Here is a 26,381-nt window from a genome sequence, read left to right on the forward strand (position 1 = left end):
GCGTCCTGGATTAGCAACGGATGTCACCCCCCCCCTTCCCAAAAAAAAAACAAAACAAAAAACAAAACTGGGTTTGTATGTGTATATATATGTGTATGTATGCGTATGTATGCGTATACATATGTATATATATTAATGAGATAAATATATTGACAATGCACGTATAGGTTAGGTTCTTACCTAACCTATATCTTTAATATGTGTGTAGACAAGAAAAAAAAAAGAGCCAGATTTCTACGTGTCAAGAAGGTGCCTCTCTTTTTCAGTATAATGTTTATGTTAAATGTCACTTAAGCTATCAAAATGTTAAAATTCAAATGCCATGTTTAATGATTAGAAGTTTAGATTGAACAGACAGAAAGTGTACAAACAAACATATAAGGAAGGTTTTCCATAGTTATGAGAAGATTTCACCCAGATGAAAATGTTTTTGGAACTCACATTAGATAAACTGGCGTAAAGCTTGGTTGTGTCCCTTTAAATTTGGTATCTCTAATAAGATCAGAGAAATTCATTTTAAAATTTTACACAATATCTATCCTTGTTACAAGTTAATATCCAAATTTGTTGATGTTGATGTTGATTGCACCTTTTATAAGATTGAGCCTGAAACTCCCATACATTTGTTTTATCACTGCTCACTCTCATCTGCGTTTTGGACTGATTTTGAGAATTTTATACATAGTAAAAATAACTTTTCTATAACAATTATGGCTAAAGATGTTATCACTCAGTTTGAATCTGACAATAAACCATTAAGTTACATAGTAAAATTCAATTGGTAAATTTTCATATACACAAAGCAATACACAATTCTCAAAATCACTCCCAAATTTCAATGCTTTCCTTGGAGATTTTAATTTATATATACTGTAGACTCCCTTAAACTTATGTCAAACCAAAAGAGCGAACACACATTGTCATGTCATAGAGACCTTTCTTTCTGTCTTGCTTGATTAAGCTAAATTAATTTTATAGATATTTTATTCCTTTATACATATATATATATATATATATATATATATATATATATATATATATATATATATATATATATTTGTATACTGTATTGCACAAGTTTTTTGTGTATAAATGTTTGGCTGAATGTCTGTATGTTCTAAATCTCTAAAATGCTCAATTAAAAAAAAAAAAAAGAAAAAAAAAGTATAATGTTTATGTAGCCGGGTGTGAAAAAAGTGCAATTACTAACGCCACAAGAGGGCGCTGTTTCCCTTCCAGACAAACTTTCTTGTGGATTTCAAATTCAAGAATTTTCCTGAGGTTACAGTTACCGTACGCTCATGAGATTTCTGATATTTTTAATAAGGATAATTTAAAGAACAAGCTTCTCACTGAATCAGTAAAGGTTGAGTGAAGCTCAAACTTGATCATATTTATAGGCTCTTATTTATTTGATCAGTTAAACGCAGGCGACCAGGTTTCATCAAGCAAACTTTCTGCAGCTCTATAATTATTATATCACCAACTAGTCATCAGTTTAGAGAGAAATACAATTTATTAACATTCACATTCAGTGTAAAAATCACTTTTCGAACCAAGCACAAGTTCAGACAAACATACAAAGAAAATCAAATAAAAATAACCGCTTGCATTAGAGAAAGCAGCTTTGATCATCTCACACACGTCGGGGACGTCCCCTCAGGAAGAACAAGCTGCAAGTATGAAACTAACTGTGTCACCTTTTTGATCTTCAAAAAACCTGACACATTTATACAATTATAAACTGGAAACATTTCTAAACGGGAGCCGGCCATCATCTGCCTTACCTCATGCCAAACACATTCATAGACCTCCCAAATACATAATCAATACACTTTAACCACACCGTTTAAAACTGGACAAATAAGAATATGTCACTTACAAAATGTATCGGTCTGACAATGAAAATAAGAAAATGAAACCATTTATTCAGATAGAAAAATTCATTGTTTTGTAACATTAAGCTTTAAAATATAGCTTTCACCCGAGGAAAGGAAAATGCTAACGTTTTGATCAAATCTAACCCTTTTTAAAGCCTCCATTTATAGTAAAACTGGCCAAATTCAAAACAATACGACTGCTCCTTTATTTCACTATTATTATGGTGGTGTTTTGACGCTACATTGCCCCCATACTTGGGATGTAATTCCATTAGGTTCTAGAAAGACTTTCCCGACTTTCCAGTCCACTTAGCCTCCTGCAGACTTTAACTTTGAAAACTAAAAAGGTACGCGCTCTTGAAAGCACAGACTGAAAACAGGGCTGTTAGTCTGTTTTCAAAGGTCTGAAAAGGCCTCCGTTAATATGGTAATATCATGACAAGGAGGTCACGAAGTGTATGATATACAGATGTATCAATAGTCAAAACATTTGATGATGGCATCTCTGTCAAATCTGAAGTTGAGGAAAGCCCTGGAGGACACCAAGTGTTCACAGTCTTTGTCTTCCGCTGATAAACCCCAGCTGGAACTGTGTGGAGCCACGTCTGTGGAGACAAAAACAGATTAGATGAAAGGTGTGCCATACTTTTCCCAATCACTAGCTGCTTTCTTACGACCAGGACCGGCTGAGCAGCCAAGGCTTAAAGGGCCTAACAGAGCGTGGCATCAATTTGCTGGCAAATTGGGAATTTGGGAATGTGATCTTTTAACAAGTTTCTGGAAATCAATTAATTCCTTCACACAATCAGTTTTAGAAATTAATTTTGAATTAAGCTCCAATTTGTATTTATTAAATGATACACTGGATCTTCAGTTAGACCGGAAAAAAAGCAGGATATTAATTATGATCACATACTTCGCTAAGAAATGCATACTAAGTTTTTTTGTGATCAAATTTCAGTTTTTTTACCATTGGAAAAATTAACTTTGGTAAAATACAACCGTGGTCATATCTTTCAAGAATTTTGGTTTCCATTATTTTCAAAACTGGAGAATTTTTCCAAAGGGGACCAATGAGTGCCTTATATGTATGTATGTTTGTATGTATGTATGGATATATATATAGTTTGATGTCACTGTTGCTGCCATTATTTATATATATATATATATATATATATATATATATATATATATAAAATAAAATGTATATTTTATTATTTGTTCTCCCTTAATGTATGATTTTTTTTTTGGTTGTTTTTTTTTCCCTAGGACAATTATGGGGAGGGTAGGAATGTGGGTAGAATAGAGATCGTGAATGTGAAAATGTGAATTGTGAAAATTATTGTGAAATAAAAAGATATTAAAAAATAAATAAATAAATAAAAAATTGCTGGCAACATCCCTCCTGTTCCTGCTGCCAGACTGATGGCGCCGCGGGCCTGTAGGCCCGCTGGCCCGCTGGCCCGCCAAGCTGTGCAGTGAAATACCCGCCAGTCACAATTTGTCTTACTGTACTTATTGTATTTTTTCTCATAATCCTTTTTCATTTTCTCCCGTTCAAATCCAATTAATCGGGTCATGGTGGGGCTGATCTACGCAATTTGAAGCCTTGTATAATAATTTTTAAAATCTGGGTTATTTTCTTGGAGGATCTCGTCATATCAGACAGACCAGCAAATACAAAGCATCATAGAACTTTACTATCATTTATCCAGATTATTTCAGAATAGTACGTTCCAGTCATACCTTTCCCAAAAATCTCTTGCAGCCTCCTGGGTTGAGGTCTTTTATCTTCTTTCTGTTGAAACAGACGAGAGCACATTACTTGAAACTCAAAACATTTTACATTTCAGCACTCTGTAGCACGTTCATGAAGTTAAAAAGCTGCTACGCAAGTCCATTAAAACCACCGATGTTTCTAGAAACGACCGTGTCTGAGTGCTTACTGAGGAGGTTTTGACGTGGCTGCTGGATCCGTTGTCACTGGCTCCTTTCTTCATGCTGGGCGAGTCCTGGGATTTCTTCCCACTGCTTTTCGACATTATTTTCTTCGGATGAACAGAACACAACGTATTCAGAATAAATAGATAAATAATTAACCAACCATTACAACAGTAACCATCAAGCTGCTGCTTTCTCCACTGTAGCAGCTCGTCTACCTGGAACTGGTTCCCAACTGGAAGCATCACGCTCCAACTGGGTTACAGTTTTATAGTATTTTGACCAGGGGTGTCAAATTAGCGCGTTAATTGCGATTAAAGCAGCACTATGTAACTTTTCCACCTTAATATCATATTTCCAGAGTCACTGTGATGGAACATCAACTTCCAACAGGTTTAAAGAACCTCTGTCATGGTCTGAGGGGTCTGTATCGCCTTTACTGGCACTATGTAACTTTGAGGAGCATGGTAGGAACCCTTCCACACTAAAAAAACTACAAATCGTTACGACTTTTACTGCTTTACGGCATACGTCACTTCCCCCTCCTTCCCGATTCGTAGTCGAGACGAAAATGGGCGGGGCGTGGAGTGCAGAGCTCAGCAGAAGCTGGTAACCCGTTGCTGCGTTGTGGCTGCAGCAGCTCCACACAACAGACGTGGGGAAAAGATCACTAATGGTTTAACTTTTCAACGCTTTCCTGCTCGGAGGCAGAACCACGGAGGCCAAGTATCTGAGATAACAGAGTTAAAGAGTAAAAGAGTCGTCGGCTCGCTTGGATCGCGGCTGTAACGACCAAACCTTATTCCCACTTCTCCAGCTAAACACAGTTGCTGGCCAGCTCTCTGCGGTGCGATTAAACCCAATCTTCAGATAAAACTAGTTTGTTGAGGAAAAAATATTAACTCTTATTTGTAGCTGCAGAGGAAAAAAATAATCTCACGAGGAAAACAAAAATATTGCTCATGCCTCGGAGCTTCTTCAGCATAATATAGCAGTCAAAAAAAAAGAAAAGAGAAGTAAGAGGGATACAAAACATGTACTGTATGTTGTACTATTATACTAATTTATTGAAACACATGGCGAGTCAAACATTTACCAAAGCAGCTGCCAAACACTCCTAAACAAGGTAGCCGAAGACGGTGGTTCTGCAGAACTGCGGCAGTAAATCCTTCTAAAGAGTGGAGCTCCGACGAGGAGCTCCATTCTTCAGTAGGGATTTCATATGGATCCAAACCGTTAATAATCATTATTTTCTCCATATATCGCTCCCTGGCTTCCTTGTTTAAGGTATCCCGGTAAATTCCAGTTCCTTTCCAGCAGTTTAACATCTTTTTTTTTGCGTTCCGTCTGTTCACTTGGTGAAACAGAAAAGTAGTTTTGAAAGTCCGTCCCGTCTTCTCTCAAACCAAATGCAGCGACGGGACAGGAGTTTTCCGGCAGTACGCGCTGGTGCTCATGGGAAATGTAGTATTCTTTCTGGTAAAGCACTACCGCTTTTGTCCAAAGGAGCCGCCAAACTCAACAAAAGCTGAAAGTTACGTTGTGCTGCTTTAAGTAGTTTCAGGCCTATTTAGCGTGTTATGTTCTTTTAATCGCTGAAGTATAGTATTTTAAATCTATTATCTCTTATTTTATTTCATCATGTAAATATTGAAAATATTCAAGTTTAGTTTATGTCTTTTTAATGACTGTGGACTGTTTATTTTTTATAACTCTTTATATTTTGCACCGTGGGTCAGAGAGGACTGTAATTTCATTGTGCTGTACGTTGAACATAAAGCATCTGACAATAAAACTTGAAACTTGTGATTACGAGTTTACTGAACAGTTTTGAGATCATAAAATAAAATAGCTAAAAAAGTAGCCTTGCACACACTGCAAAAACTCAAAATCTTACCAGGAATATTTGTCTTATTTCTAGTTAAAATGTCTTGTTTTTTGTCAAAAAATCTCATTACACTTAAAACAAGAGTCATTACCAGATAAATAACTTATTTGACAATTTTCACCTGTTTCAAGTAAATTTTTTTTTAAGTAGAAAAATCTGCCAGTGGGACAAGATTTATCTTCTCATTACAAGCAAAAAAATCTTGTTCCTCTACTTGAAACAGGTGAAAATTGTTGATTTTTTCTTGTTTTAAGTGTAATGAGATTTTTTTTACTAAAATGAGACATTTAAACTAGAAATAAGACAAATATTCTTGTTAAGATTTTGAGTTTTGCAGTGTATATTTTCAGTGGAGAAGAGGGAGTGGTCAGTTCCCCTGATTGACAGCGGGATACAGGGGTAAGATGCTGCTGTTGCCGAGCAACCAGGATCCTCCGTCTAACCTGGTTCAGTTCATGCTGCCCCGGAGTCTTCTGCTGCTTATGTTTGGTCCAGCTTTCTCCAGGAAAAGGAAACGCATCCGGTCCTGCTGTGTGTCGAGATTTTGACCTTCAAAGAAAACAAACAAAAAACAAAGTGAAGATCCTGATTCACACCTGGAGGATTCTGTGAGGAAAACGGTGGCATCGTTGAATCAGGTCGGTATGTACGACCAGTTCTTGCTCTGCTGACCATTTTTTACAAAATATCTACCTGCATGACACCAAAGTCCCCTGAAATGAAACCTGTCCAAATTCCCATTAAAACAAACAAACAGCACACAGACCGAAACCAGGAAGATTCTGGTACCAAAACAGTCTACACATTCATGTACACATCAGTTCATGAATGTTAACCTCTCTCTGTGGGCTATTTAGTGATGTATTTACCGTTTATTTAGTACGGGGGTCGGCAACCCGCGGCTCTATAGCCGCATGCTGCTCTTTAGCGCCGCCCTGGTGGCTCCTGGAGATTTTTCAAAAATGTTTGACCTTTTTTTCTTCTTTTTTCGCTTTTTTGGTCTTTTTCTTCTCTTTTTTTCCTTTTGTTCTATTTTTTTCTCCCATTTTCCTTTCCTTTTTAATCTCGACATTTCGACTTTTTTCCTCGACATTTCGACCTTTTTTCTCGACATTTCGACTTTTTTCTCACGCCGCCCTAGTGGCTCCCTGGAGCTTTTTCAAAAATGTTTGACCTTTTTTTCTTTTTTTCCTCTTTTTTGTCTTTTTTTTCTTTTTGTTCTATTTTTTTCTCTCCCATTTTCCTTTCCTTTTTTCCTCAACATTTTGACTTTTTTCTCGACATTTCAACTTTTTTCTCAAAGTGCATAATGAAAAAAAAAATCTTCCCCCAGTTCTAACTAATATAGAAACATGCAGCATGTGTTGTCTTCATTCTAAGGCTGATACAAGACTTTTCATTTCTTGCGGCTCCAGACATATTTGTTTTTTGTGTTTTTGGTCCAATATGGCTCTAAAACATTTTGGGTTGCCGACCCGAGTTAGTATATTACTGAACTCTGATTTAGAGTTCAGAGACAACCTACAGATGGTCATAACATCAATTTAAACTGCAGATGGTTAAAGAACAAGTGGTGTTTCTTACCGAGCGATGTCTGAAGGTTTGGACGGAGTGTTTCTGCTGTTTGCCAAGTCTTCATCGCTGTCGGTCGACTCGCCTTTCAGCCGGCTGATCCATTCTCTCAGAGGTCTAAACAGGTGAACGAGCACGAGGAGTTCCATCAACACCTGCACATGTCTGTACTTCAACCCAATTACTAGATTAACTCAATCAACACAAATTCTGTGTTTTTATCACAAAATTTTATTCACTGTCAGAAAATCTAAATCAGCTTCCTGCAGATCCAGTTTCTGCTGCGGTCTCACCTTTGTTTCTGTTTATTCTCACACTGAATTCATACTAAATATTTAAAAAAGACCAAGAAAGTCAATGTCAGAACCTACTTTTCAGCGTGAAAATTGAATATGAATGCAATGTTTCAGGAGTCGGGGGTTTACCGGCCCTAAATGAGACGTGGGTCGAACGTCCAACACGAAACTAACTTCACCGATAGGGATTTAGAAAAACGTTCAAGACAGAAAGATTCAAAGGTGATTGGACTCCTATCACTTCAATACTTTTCTACAGGTGCAGCCAACCTGCACTCATATACCTCAAATTATTAGTGTTTAGTGATTTCCAGCGTTAAGAGGCCTTTTTATTACCACATTCCTGCGATTCGGTTCATGGAGTATGGAGCTAGAACAGTCTCATAATTCGCAAATGCACACACCGTTTGCAAGAAAAGCAGAGCAGTGATCTCCTCTCCATCCTGTGTTGCTGTATTGTTTATTTATCTTTATTCCACCAACTCGAAATATTAATCACTTTTCTAAGCGAACAGCGCTAACGCAGTTCAAACAGCAGGTGTACCCGCCCCTTTAATCTGATTGGTTTATGAGTAAATCGTCCCCCACGTGGGGTGCGCTCTTATGATTGGGTGAAACAAAGGAAGATATCTGATTGGTTGTGCAAATACGTGTTTAAAAAAAACGTATTTGTGGATCGAGTCACGTCAGGGGAGTCTCAAAAGTCACAGACAAAAAAAACTTTTGTAAATCAGGTTATATTTGTGTGTGCATCAAAAATACATTTGTATATCTTGTCCTACGCACGTGTGAATTGTTCTGTGCATTTGTGAAACTTGTTCTGTGCATTTGTGAAACGGTGTGTGCATTTGCGAATCGGTGTGTGCATTTGCGAATTTTGTCCTGTGCATTTGCGAATTTTGTCCTGTGCATTTGCGGATCGTTGAGTGCATTTGTGCATTTTGTCCTGTGCATTTGTGAAACGGTGTGTGCATTTGCGAATCGGTGTGTGCATTTGCGAATTTTGTCCTGTGCATTTGCGAATTTTGTCCTGTGCATTTGCGAATTTTGTCCTGTGCATTTGCGGATCGTTGAGTGCATTTGTGCATTTTGTCCTGTGCATTTGCGAATCGGTGTGTGCATTTGCGAATCGGTGTGTGCATTTGCGAATCGGTGTGTGCATTTGCGAATCGGTGTGTGCATTTGCGAATCGGTGTGTGCATTTGCAAATCGGTGTGTGCATTTGCAAATCGGTGTGTGCATTTGCAAATCGGTGTGTGCATTTGCGAATCGGTGTGTGCATTTGCGAATCGGTGTGTGCATTTGCAAATCGGTGTGTGCATTTGCAAATCGGTGTGTGCATTTGCAAATCGGTGTGTGCATTTGCGAATCGGTGTGTGCATTTGCGAATCGGTGTGTGCATTTGCGAATCGGTGTGTGCATTTGCAAATTGGTGTGTGCATTTGCGAATCGGTGTGTGCATTTGTGAATTTTGTCATGTGCATTTGTGAAACGGTGTGTGCATTTGCGAATCGGTGTGTGCATTTGCGAATTTTGTCCTGTGCATTTGCGAATCGATGTGTGCATTTGCGGATCGGTGTGTGCATTTGTGCATTTTGTCCTGTGCATTTGCGAATCGGTGTGTGCATTTGCGAATCGGTGTGTGCATTTGTGAAACGGTGTGTGCATTTGCAAATTATGAGATGTTCTAGCTCCATAATGGAGAGCCATGCCATCGTAGTGCTACTTCAGTTCTGTTTTCTATTTAATTTAAGTACCGGTATTTGCTTTTTAATTTCTTCATAACAGGAGCTATTCATGAATGTTTCACCGTAAGAAAAACACTTGAGTTCATGTACCTGATGAAAGGAATGGCCATGAAAAACCTATTGGGTGCAAGTCCGAGCTTAGACTTGGGGGTCATGTCGTTCCTGTGGCAGGGCAGCTTCTCGATAGAAAACCACTCGATATTCTACAAGAAAATAGTGTAACAGTTTTATCAGACGCAGGTATCGACTGCACACATTTAGACATGAAAGGTGTGAAAGAAAGATCAGTCCTACCCGGATCTCTTTCCTGGTTTTGGGAAAGAACTTGGTGTCCTTGGACACTCCGGGGATGATGTAGAGCCGCACCACCTGGTCCGTGATCTTCTGCTCGATGTACATGTCCTTGCAGATGCGGTTTTTAATGTCGAAGCCCGTCTCCTCCATCACCTGTGGCAAAACCAGCACATTTCATCATGAACCTGCACTGCAAAAACTCTAAATCTTAACAACAATATTTGTCTTATTTCTAGTTAAAATGTCATTTTTAGTCAAAAAAAATCTTATTACACTTAACCCTTATACTGTCTTCGGGTCAAAATGACCTAATTCTCCTTCCTTCTTCCCTTCCTTCCTTCTCCCTTCCTTCCTTCCTTCCTTCTTTTCTCCCTTCCTTCCTTCCTTCTTTTCTCCCTTCTCTCCCATCCTCCCTTCCTTCCTTCCTTCCTTGTTTTCTCCCTCCCTTCCTTCTCCCTTCCTTCTCCCTTCCTTCTCCCTTCCTTCCTCCCTTCCTTCCTTCCTTCCTCCCTTCCTTCCTCCCTTCCTTCCTTCCTTCCTTGTTTTCTCCCTCCCTTCCTTCTCCCTTCCTTCCTCCCTTCCTTCCTTCCTTCCTCCCTCCCTTCCTCCCTTCGTCCCTTCTTTCCTTCCTTCCTTGACCCAAAGACAGCACAAGGGTTAAAACAAGACTCATAACTGGAAAAAACAACAATTTTCACCTGTTTCAAGTAAATTTTCACTTGAAATAAGTAGAAAAATCTGCCAGTGGAACAAGATTTATCTTCTTATTACAAGCAAAAAAATCTTATTCCACTGGCAGATTTTTCTACTTATTTCAAGTGAAAATTTACTTGAAACAGGTGAAAATTGGTAATGACTCTTGTTTTAAGTTTAATTTTACTAGTTTTTAAGAGGTTTTTTTTACTGAAAAATGAGACATTTTAACTAGAAATAAGACAAATATTCCTGAGTTTTTGCAGTGAGTCACTAGTGACGTGCGGCTCTCGCCACGAGAGCGAGGAAGCGTGGGACTCACTTCACGGACGGCACAGTCGTGCGGCGCCTCGTCCTCGTTCACCTTCCCTTTCGGGAAGCCCCAGCCGGATTTTGCGAGGTAGCCTTGAACAAGCAGCACCTGGGAAGAGAGGATGGATGCTATCTTTGAATGTCTTAAAGACAAAGGATATGTGTATTTCAGACCTCTCCTGTAAGTAAAGTGATTGAGGGTGAAGAAGTTGAAATTGTTGAGTCCTATACATATTTAGGTACTATTATTGACAACAAACTGTCATTTGGAAAAAATTCAGACTCAATATATAAGAAAAGCCAGAGGCGCCTTTTTTGTCTTCGAAAACTCTCTAAATTCCAGGTCAATTCTTCCCTGATGAGTGTGTTTTATCGTTCTTTCATCTAATCTGTTATCACTTACCTTCTCTAAGGTTTCATCCAGAATGATGGCACCATAGGTGGGCACTCCCATCTTGTACTCCTTCCACTGCTCCAGAACCTTCTGCACTTCTTCTCCATGAGGCAGTAGAAACGGACAATGCTGGAAGAGTTTTCAGCTGTCAAGGAAAAACCCAGACTACAACTGAAACCTGAATTAACACGAGAACAGCAGTGCAGTCGGCACCGATATCGGCACACAGTGGTGAACGTAGGACATGAACGTAGGACATGAACGTCTACTACGCCAACGAGCTCACGTCAAACAATCAGCCACGAGTTAGGATATCAGCTTTGGCAAAGTCTCTTATTCCACAATGGGGGGCTCCTGGAGTGTTCTGCAGGCAGAAGTCCAGGTAGAACCAGTGGGCCAGCTCAATCTGGAAACACACTCGGATGGCGTTGTCCCGCTCCTCGCTGGGGATGTGCAGGATGAACCGGCTAAACAAATGCACGGAGATGAGATCAGAAACAGATTACAGGCATTCTGCTGCTTTATCTATTCTCTCTGGTCACGCTGCAGAAAGAAAAACACTGGCCTTCACTGCAAAAACTCAAAATCTTACCAGGAATATTTGTCTTATTTCTAGTTAAAATGTCTCATTTTTTGTCAAAATTCTCATTACACTTAAAACAAGAATCATTACCATAAAAATAACTTATTTGACAATTTTCACCTATTTCAAGTAAATTTTCACTTGAAATAAGTATAAAAATCTGCCAGTGGGACAAGATTTATCTTCTCATTACAAGCAAAAAAATCTTAGTACGTACACATGCAGCGATTCAAGCTGGTTGCAGATCTGATCAGATAATGACATGCAGAAGATTGGATCAACTTGTCTGAGTACACATGCTGTTCTGAGATCAGACTGAATCAGATTGAATAAGCCACTGTAACCAGAGCATGACTGACTCCGTGACGCTAGGTGGCGCTGTACCCGAGGTAACCATGGTAACCATTTCAACAAAGAGCCACTTCCGGTTGACCTCCGCTTAACAACAACAAGGAATGGAAAAAGTGCATTCTCACTGCTTTCCTATTAATAATCTGTCTAAAACAGCCTTTCTCAACCTTTTTTCAGTCATGACACCTTTCAAAGGTGAATAAAATCTCACGACACCCCAGAGTAAAATATAATTAAAAACCGCGCTGCATCGCTCTGACTGTAAATGCGAATCTTACACCGTGTCCACACTGCATGCGACGCGAGCGAGCGTCAGCGTCAAAAACAGTTCCATTGCTTTATGTTTTATTTGCACTGTCTATACTGGTTGCGAGCGACGCGGCGCGCCGTTTTGAGCTGGACTTTTGTCGCACGCCCTGCTTCTATTTTCTTCTTGTCGGTCGCGTTGAAAGCCGGTTGAAAGTTGGAAAAAAAAGGTGAAAGCGCTGTAGGAAACAGTCATTTCAATACAAGAACCTCAATAAAGTGGCAGCTGCTGGAGGGAGATCGCCAGGCTGGAAGGTTCTGATAAAATAATAAGATATAGCCTAACAAGAATCTTATCTTAATCTTATTTGGGCTTAATTTGTGCCGGATCCAACAAGATCTGGTACCTATTTGATCATTTCTCGTGTCCTCTGCTTTTCCCCACATCCCAGTAATGATGTGACATGTTTGCTGCATTTAACACCACGAACACGCCGCTCACTCCAGCTGTTCGCTGTTTCATTGCGTCACCTCACGCCGTTATTTTGTTGTTTTTTTCCCCACTTTGGTCGGACGGTAGACCTGCTTATATTTTCTTCCTGCCGCCTGCGTTAAAAGCGCTGTAGGAAACAGTCATGGATGAGGAACGGCTGATCCAGTTAGTTGAAATGAGAAGTTATCTCTATGATTCCTCCTCATTTCACTACAAAAACCTCAATAAAGTGGCAGCTGCTGGAGGGAGATCACCAGAGAGCTGGCAAAGGGAGCGCACGGGCGGTTGGTGGGGAGAATAAAAGGAGAGTCTCGGGCGGGTGAATAAAGGCAGATTTATGGTTCCGCGTAAAATCGACGGCGTAGGGTACGCGGCGACGCGCACCGTTCGGTGAGTGCGCCGCGTACCCTACGCCATAAGGTCTGCGTTGGTTAACGCAGAACCATAAATCAGCCTTAAGGCTGCAGGCGGCGTGTGAGCAACGGATGACTAAGAGGGAGAATAGTTTCTCCAGGAGTGGAAGCAACGCCGGGCCAGTTATGCCACAGTTTGCAGATGGATTGTTGATCCGTGGGCTAACGTGTTTGCTGGGACTATTTTGCGAGCTTTTGCAAAAGCGTGCATTTCCGAGGCGCCGCACGGCACGGAACGAGACTCTGACAGCGAGGAGTTCGGACTGGCACAGCTGATTTAGCGGAGCTCTTTAATGCAGAAACAGAGGATGAGACTTAATGGGTTTGATTAATGTAAAAACTGAAATAAAGTAGCCTACAATCAAACAAAGTTTTGCTCCCGCTGTATTTTTAAATGGCACGCTTGTGTGCGTTTGTGTGTGTGTTCTTGTGTGTGTGCCTTTTCGGTCGGTGCGCCGTGTGTGTTTCAAATACAGAAATGACACAAGACTGAGGCCTTTCCACACGGCGCCCGTATGGTCGCGAAAATACAGTATTTATATATGAAATGTCAGAATAGGAAATATTTTGACGACACCCCTGAAGCAGTCACACGACACCCCAGGGAGCTACTACTGAGCAGCGTCGCGTCTTTCACTTCCAGGTGAATCCCCTCCCCCGGGGGAAAACCCCACCCGGGGGAAAATCTCGAGCATGCGCAGACTGTAATATCTATGTCCCCGTTCACATGGCATTAACAAGGCGGTTGCGACTGGCTTGGGACTGGCTTATCTAGGTGCTCCAAGCGGGTTGATGAATCCAGTCTGATCAGATTACTTGACTGACTTAAGGTGTTCACATGCAGTTTAAAAGTCAGTACGATGTGTGCAAATGATCTCCAACCAGGTTGAATCGCTGCATGTGCACGTACTGACTGTAACTAGAAATAAGACAAATATTCTTGTTAAGATTTTGAGTTTTTGCAGTGTTTCTACTTCCACTGAAATTGCGTGAGTAAGCAGCAGCCAGGAGCTGCAAACCAAATACACTTGATTGTGTAAAAGTAAAAAAAGTTCAGGTGATTTGCTGCTTTGGAAGCATTCAAGTGTGTGTTAACATAATACCAAGGTGGAAAGACATCAACAATGATCCTAGAAAAACAAATGACGCACTCTGTCAGTCTGGGAAGAGTTATAAAGACATTTTTCATGCTATTCAGAGCCCATCAACCACCGTCACATTTACTTATTTATTTTAGTCAAGGTTTTCCATAGGTTTTCTCACTCTCATCTGCGTTTTGGACTGATTTTGAGAATTTTATACACAGTAAAACTAACTTTTCTATAACAATTATGGCTAAAGATGTTATCACTCAGTTTGAATCTGACAATAATAAACCATTAAGTTACATAGTAAATCTTATGATTGCAATTAGTAAATTTCATATACACAAAGCAATACACAATTCTCAAAATCACTCCCAAATTTCAATGATTTCCTTGGAGATTTTTATTTATATATAGACTAAACTTATGTCAAACCAAAAGAGCGAACACACATTGTCATATTATAGAGACCTTTTTTCTGTCTTGCTTGATTAAGCTAAATTAATTTTATAGATATTTTTATTTTATTCATTTATACATATACAGGACTGTCTCAGAAAATTAGAATATTGTGATTTTCTGTAATGCAATTACAAAAACAAAAATGTCATACATTCTGGATTCATTACAAATCAACTGAAATATTGCAAGCCTTTTATTATTTTAATATTGCTGATCATGGCTTACAGCTTAAGAAAACTCAAATATCCTATCTCAAAAAATTAGAATATTCTGGGAATCTTAATCTTAAACTGTAAACCATAATCAGCAATATTAAAATAATAAAAAGGCTTGCAATATTTCAGTTGATTTGTAATGAATCCAGAATGTATCACATTTGTTTTTTTTTAATTGCATTACAGAAAATAAAGAACTTTATCACAATATTGTAATTTTCTGAGACAGTCCTGTATATATAATTTTATATTGTATACTGTATTGCACAAGTTTTTGTGTATTGCATAAGTTGTTTGTGTATAAATGCTTGGCTGAATGTTTGCATGTTCTAAATCTCTAAAATGCTCAATTAAAAAACACTGAAAGTGTTGTGCAGCTGCAGCTGCAGCAGTTTTACCTGCACAGGTCGTCCAGGACGCTGGTGGGAATCTCCACTCTCTCCACTCTCTTGTTCTCCGTGTTGGATGGAAACATCTCCCACGTTGGTGCAGAAAACCCCCACAAAGACGCAGGTTACTGACTGATTGTGTCCCCGGTGGATCCCCGATGTTTCACACGACCACCACAAACGCAGCTGAGAGCCACAAGCCAAAGTCTGCTCCCCTTTCCTCCATCACTTTCAGCTACAAAACGGAAAAAATTAAGATTAATCGCGACGCGGAAGTGAAGCGTTGCTCATGAGTGAGTTGCGCATGCGCAGTGGCCACCCGCCTACGTCACTGAAAGTGAAGTGTTTTTTTTTTGTTTTTTTTACAAACAACAAGGAATCAAACTTTATCAAAATGCTAAAAAATAAAAATAAATAAAATAAAATAAATAAAATACCAAAATAAGGGACAGGTGCATTGGAGAGAAAACAGAAGGAAAAGAAAATAAATAAAATGAAAAGGAAAATAATGAAAGAGGCTAGGGCTTATCCAATAAATTATATTCAACAATTATGTTCAAAAGTTGTATTGCATTTCTTTAATGTCATGAGTTTAAGGGCTTTGGAAAAGTGAAGAAATTCGTTATGGAAAACACAAAATTGTTGCGCATGCGCAGTGGCCACCCGCATACGTCACTGAAAGTAAAGTTCCTGCCGTTCTGGTTTCTGTTAAGATGTCTGTTGTTTAATACCCTTGTATCACCTACTACACAACAACTACCAACGGAAACGCCTTGTGTTCTGTTTAATCTCCAGTTTGTTTTACTCCTGTGAAGCACAGCATTATTCTTTTATGTTATTTTCATTGGTTGTTAGTCTGACGCTGCCATGCAGTAACCAACGGTCGCCAGTAGATGGCAGCATTAGACCGTTGTTTGGACCTTTTTTTTTTCTCTTTATTGAAAAAGGCCTGTACTGAGTGGACACATTAATGAAATAGGAAATAGAAAAATAAGGAACAAAAAAAAACAACTTAAATTAAATAAAATAAATACATTTTCTAAACATCATAAATGTTATGACAAAATAATGACAAATAAAATAAATAAATAAATTTAGCTTAAAAGAAAACGAGGATAAAAGAAATTTTGCAGGTATAATTTCCTTCTGGTAGGGTTATACATAATTTCAATCAGAACCTATTAATTTATAACACTTGGGGCCCGATTTACTAAGATCCTAAATAAAGAGTACTAAATTGCGTGTGCCCTGAAAAAGTTTGCGCGTGCTGTTGTTGTGTGTTTTGCGGGTGATCAACTAAGATTGCGTGCGCAATTGATAACAGGTGCAAACCTCAGTATTTAAATGAGGTGTTGCGCGTCTTACGGTCTTATGGTCTTGCGGTGCAAACTTTGCGCCATGGAGAGTGGATGGAAAGCAGGATATAGTTGCAAGCGCAAAATGAAATTTGACGAGTTGGAGTTAGAGATATTAGTGGAAGAGGCAAATTGTTGTGCCGTATTCAGCACCCCTGCCGTGAAAAGCACCCCCTCGTATATATTCAATGATAAGTAGACCAAGAAAAAAAACAACACACTGACACTTCAATATATTTATATATACACACTCACACAAACACATACTTAGGAGTTTATATTATTGTAATGTCCCTCATTGACTGACACAGAGGCGTTAGCCAAGTTAACGTCGGTTTATTGTGGGTTTTACACAGGTTACTGTCGGCCGTAACCTACATCAAAAACAAACCTAAACTGAGCCAGCACAACAGCAACACAGCGACCGTTTTCACCCCTTAATTACCAGAACAGTCAAACTTCCCCCAGCCCCGAGGCGTTCACTGACGCTCTGGGAAAAACAACACTCAACTAAACTCAACAGAACAGACAGCAACATTAACAGTTCGTTACATTACCCCCCCTTCTCAAAGTCCCTCGTCCCCGAGGGGACAAACAAAGTCTCTCAAATGTCCAGGCGGTCTGCGGTTTCTACGGGGCCGCCCCCGACCTGGAGAAGGGAAAACGGAAGACAGGTTAGTGTTTGAGGCAAACACAGGGTCAAGGGGCAACAGTCCATTCTGGGGCAGGGTGGACGGGGTACTCAAGTCTGTAGGGGGCCCCTGGGATGGGGTCAGCACAACGGTAGGGGCTTCACCTACTCCAGGACCCGGCTCTGACAAGGCGGCCGTCCCCCGGTAGGGTGCCAGCCTATCCCGATGTAGAGCAACTTTTCTTCCCCTAGGTGGCAGCTGGACTCTGTAGACGACTTCACCCATTCTCTCTAGGACTCTGCAAGGTCCCAACCAGTCACTGTCCAACTTTGGGCACCTGCCTTTTTTTCTTTGCGGGTTGAACACCCAGACCAACTCCCCGGCTGCGAAATGCCGGCCCTTGCTCTGCAGGTCATAGTTCCTTTTTTGTTTCACCCCTGCGCTCCGCAGCTGGGCCCTGGCAAAGTCATGGGCGGACTCCAAGCGGTCCTGAAGTTTCCTGGCATAATCGGGTCCCGGGGGATCAGCAGGGGAGTCGGGTGGCTTGCCCACCATCATCTCAGCCGGAGTCCGGATCTCCCTGCCTAGCATGAGGAGGGCAGGGGAGCAGGAAGTGGAGTCTTGTACCGCAGACCGGTATGCCATGAGCACAAGGGGGACATGGTTATCCCAGTCCTGTTGATGCTTAGCTGTCACTATTGCCAACTGCTGTGCTAGTGTGCGGTTAAATCTCTCCACTAGTCCATCACTCTGAGGGTGGAGGGGCGTGGTGCGAGTCTTGTGGGAGCCAAGTTTTTCGCACATGGCCGCAAACACACGGGACTCAAAGTTCCTGCCTTGATCCGTGTGAATTACTTCAGCCGCTCCAAACCGGCTGAACATCCCCTCCACCAGGGAATCCGCTATGGTCACCGCCTCCTGGTTCGGCAAACAGTACGCCTCAGGCCACTTAGTGAAATAGTCCATGGCAGTCAGGATGTAGCGGTTCCCTCTCTCTGTGCGGGGAAATGGCCCAAGAATGTCAATCCCCACCCTCTCCATGGGACCCCCCACTGGAAACTGCTGGAGTTGAGCATGAGATCTGTCCGTGGGGCCCTTCTTGGCTGTGCAGCTGTCGCATTGGCGGCAATAATCTTCCACGTCCCGTCTATGTTGGCCCCAGTAAAACCCCTGACGGAGGCGGCGGAGTGTCTTACCGACCCCGAAGTGGCCGGATCCTGGACCTCCGTGCACCGCCTGGAGCACCACCCCCCGTAGGGACTTTGGCACCACCACCTGCCACCGTGTCTCTCCTGTAGCTGGTTCCTTCCACCCCCTTTGGAGTACCCCTCCATGCAGCCGCAGGGCTTCAAACATCGACCAGAGTCCCTTAGTGGCACGAGAGCACATGCCGACCTCTTGCCATGAGGGTCTGTGTTGTGTTTCCACCCATGTAAGCACTGGTCTGATGTCGCTGTCCTCCTCCTGCTTGTGTCCCCACTCAGCTGTTTCTACAGTTATCAGTCCCCGCTCAGACGACAGCCCCTCTGGCCCCCCCGCTGCGCATATGACCTCGGTTTGTAGCCGCCCGTCCTCCCGGGTCTCCCTTTTCTCGCAGTAGTGGCAGCCATCGACGATGCAGGGCCGGCGAGAAAGCGCGTCCGCGTTTCCATGCTGTGTGCCTGGTCTGTGGACCACGGTGAAGTCATACGCCTGCAGTTCTTCAATCCAGCGTGCTAGCTGGCCCTCCGGCTCTTTAAAGGTCATGAGCCACTGCAAGGCCGAGTGGTCAGTCCTGACTGTGAAATGGAGGCCCCCGAGGTAATATTTGAAGTGACGGATGGCGCTGACCACGGCGAGCAGCTCCCGCCTGGTGACACAGTATCGACGTTCAGCACTGTTGAATTTCCTGCTGTGATATGCCACCACTCTCTCTCCTTCAGGTGTCCCCTGTGACAACACAGCCCCCGAGCCGACACCGCTGGCATCCGTGTCAAGGATGAAAGGTAAGGCAGGGTCAGGTGGGGCAAGAACCGGGGCTTCCACCAGGGCCCTCTGCAGTGAGGTGAATGCTACATGGCACTCCTCTGACCAGACGAAGACCTCCCCCTTCTGTAGTAGCCGGAACAGAGGCGCAGCAATGCAGGAGAACCCCTTCACAAATCTCCTGTAATAGGAGGACAGTCCCAGGAAGCTCTTTAGATCCCGCACGGAGTTGGGGGTGGGCCAGTCCTTCACAGCTTGCACCTTGTCCGCCATGGTGCTGACCCCACCGCCCCCAAGTCCGTGGCCCAGGAATGAGATCTCCCGTCTCATAAACTGGCACTTCTGGGGATGCAGTTTCAATCCCGCTGCCGCCACCCTCTCCAACACCCGCCTGAGGGCCCCGAGGGCTGACTCGAACGATTCCCCATGAACAAGAATGTCGTCCAGATACACAACGCACTCCTGGCGGGGAATACCAGCAAGCACCTTGTCCATGAGTCTCTCAAATGTGGTGGGAGCATTGCAGAGGCCAAACGGAAGGACCCTGAAATGCCACAAACCCCCGTTGGTGATGAAGGCTGTCTTAGGTCTGGCAGCTGGGGCAAGGGGGACCTGCCAGTATCCGCTACGGAGGTCGAGTGCAGAGAACCAGGAAGACCCTGCTACCGTGTCCAGGGCCTCGTCGATACGTGGGAGGGGGTAGGGGTCCTTTCTGGTCACTTTGTTGAGGGGTCTAAAATCCACACAGAACCTCCAGTTACCCTGTGTCTTCTTGGGGACCATGACGACAGGGGAAGCCCAAGGGCTGGTGGAAGGCTCAATGAGTCCAGCCCGTTGCATGTCCTGCAGGGCCTTGTCTGCCGCTGCCTGCCGGGCCAGGGGGAGGCGCAGAGGTCTCATCCTAATGGGCGGCGCATCTCCCGTTTCAATGCTGTGTTGGATGAGATCTGTTCGTCCCACATCATCCTCTGACAGCGAAAAGCAGTCTCTGCACTCCAGTAGGAGCTGCCACAACAGTTCCTGTTCACTGAGAGTCAGTCCGTCACGATTTTTCTGCCAGACCTCCCTCACCGCCAGAACTCTGTCCCCCCTGTCAGGCAGTGTCGCGGCTGTGGGGGGTGGTCCATCAGGTGGGGTGGAGAGTGGTGTGGGTGGTTCATTACCGTTCATGCAGCTGGTGACTGTGAGCATGGTATGTGGGTGTGGCTCTGTGTCGGGCAGGTTGAGGGGTGGTGTAGGCGGTCCGTCAGGTGGGGTGGGGCAGGCAGCCATGTGGGTTGTTGTCTCAGCCGGTAGTGCTGCAATGGTGTGGGCCGCCGAGCAGCCCGGCTTTGTCGGCCGCCGAGACATCTGGACAACGTGTCCATCCGGAAATGTGAGTGTTCCCCTCTTGGGGTCAATGACACAGTCCAATGACTTAAGGATGTCCAGCCCCAGTATGCAGTCTTCCAGATCTGCAACCCACACTGGGCAGTGAACCTTCTTTTTTCCTAACCCCAGAGTCACCACTGCCTCACCCACCATGGGCGCCCGCTCCCCAGTAACAGTCTGTAGTTTCACTACGGTAGGAAAAACTGTCGTCCCCTGCCCCACCACATCTGGTCTTACCAGTGTTGCTGAAGACCCCGTGTCCACCAGTGCAGAACAGAATGTCCCCTCAACAGTCATTATGGCATACCAGCAATCCCCTACCCAGGTCCGCCCCAGCATCACAAGTCGCTCCAGCTGACCAGCCGTGTCAACCGCCGGCCACAACACTCCTCCTGGATTGAGGGGCGCTGCATTCCCGTCTATGTCGGGTCGGGACACCGTCCCAGGGGTCCGCATCGTCCCGTTTATGCGGTCCCCGTGTCGTTTCCCTGCTTCGCGGACACCTGGGGGCACTCCCGGATCAAGTGGCCAGGCTGCCCACAACCCCAGCAGGTCCTCAGCCGCGGTCTAGACTGCCGTCCTCCTTGCAGTGAGGCTGCCCGGACTAGCTGTGTCAGTTCCTCCGCCCAGGCAGGTGTTGTCGTGTCCAGTGCAGCCCCACTTGTAGCCCTCACCTTTGGTGAATTGTCTATGATGGTCCCCAGGGGCCCAGCACACAGCATCTCTCTCTCTGAGGCCAGCTCCAAAGCCTCCAGGAGAGACCTGGGGTGAGCCAGCAGCGTCTGGACACGCAGGTCGGCCGGCAGCAGTGCTTGGAGGAAGTGGTCTCGGGCTAATTCACTCTGTATGGCTGGGGGCATATGGGCGTAGGTGCGGTGAACCAGCCCCTCAATGTCGTTGGCGAGATCCCTCAGCGGCTCTCCGGGTCGTCGTTGTCGGCTGCACAGTTCAGAGCGGAGCAGGCTAGCCGTTGTGCATAGTCCAAAGCGCCTTTTTAACGCTCCTACTAATGCATCATAATCACTCCTATCATCAGGGCTTAATAGCAGCAGGCTTGACAGTGCATCACCGGTCAGACACATCGCTAGCTGGAGGGCTTTTACTTCAGTGGACCACTTGCCGGCCCGAGCTAGCAGTTCGAACTGAGCATGGAAAGCCTCCCAATCAGCCTTGCCATCATACCTGGGGGTCTTCATGGAGGGCAGCACCAGCTCACCACGTGGCTCCCTATTCAAAGTCTCTGCTGCCGCCGTACCCCTATGCATGTCAAGTCCACCTTCAGGGCGGCTAGCCCGGCCAAAGCCCGCCTCAGCAGCCATTGTAGCAGTCATTCTCCTCACCCGCTCTCTGTCCTCGGGCACTCCCCAAGCCCCAGCAGTGGTGTACTGATCCAGCTCGTCAGCACACTCCTCCTTCTTAATTTTTGGACGGACCGTCGGCAGCATCCTCTCACTGTTGTTGTCCGTTGCGGCTAAATTAGCTGTTGTGCAGACACTGAGGCGACGTCTTTTGCTTACTTTTCTTCTGACACCAGTGTAATGTCCCTCATTGACTGACACAGAGGCGTTAGCCAAGTTAACGTTGGTTTATTGTGGGTTTTACACAGGTTACTGTCGGCCGTAACCTACATCAAAAACAAACCTAAACTGAGCCAGCACAACAGCAACACAGCGACCGTTTTCACCCCTTAATTACCAGAACAGTCAAACTTCCCCCAGCCCCGAGGCGTTCACTGACGCTCTGGGAAAAACAACACTCAACTAAACTCAACAGAACAGACAGCAACATTAACAGTTCGTTACATTATATATATACAAATATTATGGAAGACAACACAGTAAGCAGGCTATTAATGACATCAATAACCATTTACCCGATTTTTTTTTTTTACCCGAATCCATGAGCGCATTTAAACATGAATCATTAACACAAAACTGGACGCTAAACAGAACATGGACAACAGAACATGAACAGAACACGGAATGAGAATATCATTTTTGTCAGACGAGGGGGTGCTTTTCACGGCAGGGGTGCTGAATACGGCACAACACCGGGGTATGACAACTGCAGAACAGGCGCACAATGAGAAACACTTTTTTCTCCATGAAAACACGTGATTTATTTATTATCACAAATAAAAAAATGAATGTGCCTCCTGTGGCAACCTTTTGCTGAATAATACTCGATTTAACATTCAAATAAAATATTTCTCCTTTTGCATGTGGAGATTAGCACCTTCCTTTCGAACATATTAAATACAGACGCAATCACAATCCCCGCAAAAACTTTCAGGCTTGGTAAATCTCATTGCGCGTGGTAAATGGACCAATTTGCATCTTCCCCTCCCAGTATTTAGCGATTTCTGGCGGGTACGCCCCATATTGATTATTCATCAGGGCAAAAGTACTAAATGAATTGCGTGTGCAATTTTGCTCATTTGAGAGGCGCAGTCCTCTTTGCACGCTGTTAGTAGATCAGCTGGCACTTTGGTTTGCAGGTGCTGTCAAGTTTGCACACGTTTTTACACACGCAAACCTTTAGTAAATCAGGCCCTTAATGTAATTCAGTTTCTGCAACATCATTCATCCATCCATCCATCCATCCATCCATCCATCCATCCATCCATCCATCCATCCATCCATCCATCCATCCATCCATCCATCCATCCATCCATCATCCATCCATCCATCCATCCATCCATCCATCCATCCATCCATCCATCCATCCATCCATCCATCCATCCATCCATCCATCATCCATCCATCCATCATCCATCCATCCATCATCCATCCATCCATCCATCCATCCATCCATCCATCCATCCATCCATCCATCATCCATCCATCATCCATCCATCCATCATCCATCCATCCATCCATCCATCCATCCATCCATCATCCATCCATCCATCCATCCATCCATCACAAAGCAGAAAAGTAGAGTTAGTCTTCAATTCAAGAATTTGTCATACATACAGTAGGCTGTTGTCTTTGGGTATGGGCCAAGCAAAATTAAATTTTCCCCAGGGAACTTATAAAGTGCTTCTCAGTTATTAAATGTTATCATATCTTTAATCAGACTTTGATTATTATGTCACTTAGTGACAGCGTAAACTTTCAGTTTGAGCAACTCGAAAACATCTTAAATGGGAAAGAGCTGTTGTGCGATCGACTGGACTCATAGGCTGCGTCCGAAATTCCATACTTCTACCCTAATGAGTAGCAAAAAGTATGTGTGTGAGAATATGTGAGATTCTTTAGTGCGTCCGAAACATTAGAACGTACTCAATAGTATGTACTATCCATACTCATTCTGGAGAAATGTATTAGTGTGGATTGATGGACACTAGCTAAGCAGAAACCTCCCACAATGCAGTGCAGCGGTGTTTGGTTGCTAGGTGATACGCAGATACGTATATGTCATAAGTATAATATGAAGTATAATAATATTATTATATAATATTAATATTATAATATTTGTATATAATATTATATAATGTCATCTTGTTTCGTCCAGGATAAACGGGAAAGAGCGGAGCGGAGCTGCTACTGCTGCTGTGACACGTCACTTCCGTAGTACGTCTGAATTATTGCATACTACTGATATTTACTAAAATCCGTGCCGAACTGAAGTATACTTTTGAGTATATAGTGTTTAGTATGGCATTTTGGACGCACCGATAGATTTAGCAAGAAATCAGAGTTATCGTTTTACAGACTGCTGAAAAATAAGCTTAAGAGAGACAAATGGATCACTGCAATTCACAGAAACAACTGGATTCCAGGCACCAAACGTGGATTTGCGGTTCCCATTTTGTATCAGGTAATGTTGGATTTTTGGGCTAACGTTAAACGGTCAAATCACAAAGTTCCGTGTCCTCATCACTTTAATTTCACCAACAAATCCTGCCTTGAAGTCGGACCAAGCGTCAAGACTTTTGTAAGCCTTCAAGCTTTGCTTCGTGTATTTACCCGGCGTAGAAATTAAGTACATATAAATATCAGGAAACTGGATTGGTGGCCAAATATTAATGTCCATGGACCACTGGTTCTTGGTAACTGTACCAAATATTAATGTCCATGGACCACTGGTTCTTGGTAACTGTACCAAATATTAATGTCCATGGACCACTGGTTCTTGGTAACTGTACCAAATATTAATGTCCATGGACCACTGGTTCTTGGTAACTGTACCAAATATTAATGTCCATGAACCACTGGTTCTTGGTAACTGTACCAAATATTAATGTCCATGAACCACTGGTTCTTGGTAACTGTACCAAATATTAATGTCCATGGACCACTGGTTCTTGGGGTAACTGTACGGGTCACTGTCAAGTCCAACTGCCTTTAATTTAAGCCCATAATCAGCTGTTATTCCGTCTTTTCCACTAGTTGCAGCTGTTTTTGCTGATGTTTTGCCACTCAGTGTGAGTAAGGGGGCTGGTCCAGTGGGGAAGTGACGTCAATGCAGACTCTCTATATGTGAACAGCAGATCCGAGCTGCTCCTCATCCTTAGAGAGGTCAGGTAACTGCAGCCTCTGAGATGCTCCTGACTGCAAGTAAACGTGGTCACCACTTGGTGGCAGCACCTGCTCGGGGTGCGAGCCGATGACATGGAGACAAGCAGCTCAGGTTTATATCATTAAACAGAAAAAGGAAACCATCCTCAAAACTCAGTTTATTATAGGAGAAGGTTGCTGCTTGTACACGGAAGTGATAATACAACTTCTATAAAGTGGTATCCGAACACAGATGGTGGTTGTGCTTCTCTGGTCTTTGTGTCTGGTGTGATGGCACACCCCATAATTTAGTTTTTCTTTTTGTTTTTATATTTAGAAACAACAGATTTCTGAAATGTTGGTTGTTAGTCCGGTACTCATGTGACATAACAGGTTTATAAACCACTTTTCCAGTCCAGAAACCTTTTACGGGGTTTTAACACCAGGCTGCTTTTTCTGGCTGCCTCACAGATTAATGACATTTATACAGGAAGAACTGGTCTACAGGAACCAACAGGAACCTGCAGGAACCAGCATTAAAATTACATAAAAGATGCTCAAAGGACAGCGGAAGTCTTCTAATCCACGTTTTGATTTGGTTGAACGGTGAAAAGTTGTCACTTTTGACTCGGTTGGAGGTCCAGTCTGAGTTCTGAGCATCTTTGAGTTGATTTAGAAAGAGTATATGAGAACACCTTTTTGGGGATAATAATAGACCCTAAATTCAGTTGGAAACCACAGGTAAGCCAGGTAAGATTAAAAATTTCCAGAAGTATCGGAGTATTGAACAAAGTCAGACATTTTTTCAACTTTAGATCTATGAATGCTCTATACTGCACGCTTATTCTACCTTACTTGACTTACTGTGCTGAAATCTGGGGTAATGCCTGTAAGACCACACTACAGACAGTTTGCACAACACAAAAAAGAGCAATACGAATGGTGAATAATGTTGGTTTTTATGATCACACCAATTTATTATTCATCAAGTCAAAAGCACTCAAATTCATGGACCTGGTAGATCAGAAAACAGCTTTGCTCATGTTTAAAGCCAGAAAAAATCTACTTCCTCCCAACATACAAACCATGTTTAGAGAGAGAGGGGTTAATTCAACTGGAAACAACCGATCTGGAATACAGTTGTGAAAAGTAGGTGAATTTCTGTCTGTGGCATGAGGTTATGGAATGCATTACCGGACGAATTAGAATATAGCAAAAATGTGTTGAATTTTTAAAAAAAGGTATAAAGACATGATGATGGATAAGTACAGACTTGTTCCCGGGTAATGGAATTATGTCAT

General features: G+C 43.1%; 1 protein-coding gene across 1 annotated transcript; it reads right to left on the reverse strand.

Annotated features, from left to right (window-relative positions):
- Positions 1–1,497: 1,497 nt before the first annotated feature.
- dcp2 (decapping mRNA 2) lies at positions 1,498–15,508 on the reverse strand. The gene is made up of 11 exons (XM_061743142.1): positions 15,265–15,508; positions 11,334–11,485; positions 11,028–11,155; positions 10,635–10,733; positions 9,620–9,772; positions 9,416–9,528; positions 7,294–7,398; positions 6,153–6,258; positions 3,827–3,928; positions 3,627–3,678; positions 1,498–2,485 (listed from the first exon to the last, which is right to left on the reverse strand). The coding sequence occupies exons 1-11, from the start codon at positions 15,339–15,341 to the stop codon at positions 2,355–2,357; spliced, it is 1,218 nt and encodes a 405-aa protein (XP_061599126.1). The 5' UTR covers positions 15,342–15,508; the 3' UTR covers positions 1,498–2,354.
- Between the last annotated feature and the right edge of the window lie 10,873 nt (positions 15,509–26,381).

This window comes from Cololabis saira, chromosome 16 (genome assembly GCF_033807715.1).
Source record: "Cololabis saira isolate AMF1-May2022 chromosome 16, fColSai1.1, whole genome shotgun sequence".
NCBI classification, from domain to species: domain Eukaryota; kingdom Metazoa; phylum Chordata; class Actinopteri; order Beloniformes; family Belonidae; genus Cololabis; species Cololabis saira.

Excerpts from the sequence above, each read along its gene's own strand:
- dcp2 (XM_061743142.1), bottom strand. The coding sequence starts at position 15,341 with ATGTTTCCATCCAACACGGAGAACAAGAGAGTGGAGAGAGTGGAGATT. Across the intron at positions 3,929-6,152 it reads GGCAGCATGAACTGAACCAG|AAAATAATGTCGAAAAGCAG; the intron begins GTTAGACGGAGG and ends GTTCATCCGAAG. Across the intron at positions 3,679-3,826 it reads GCCACGTCAAAACCTCCTCA|AAAGAAGATAAAAGACCTCA; the intron begins GTAAGCACTCAG and ends CTGTTTCAACAG.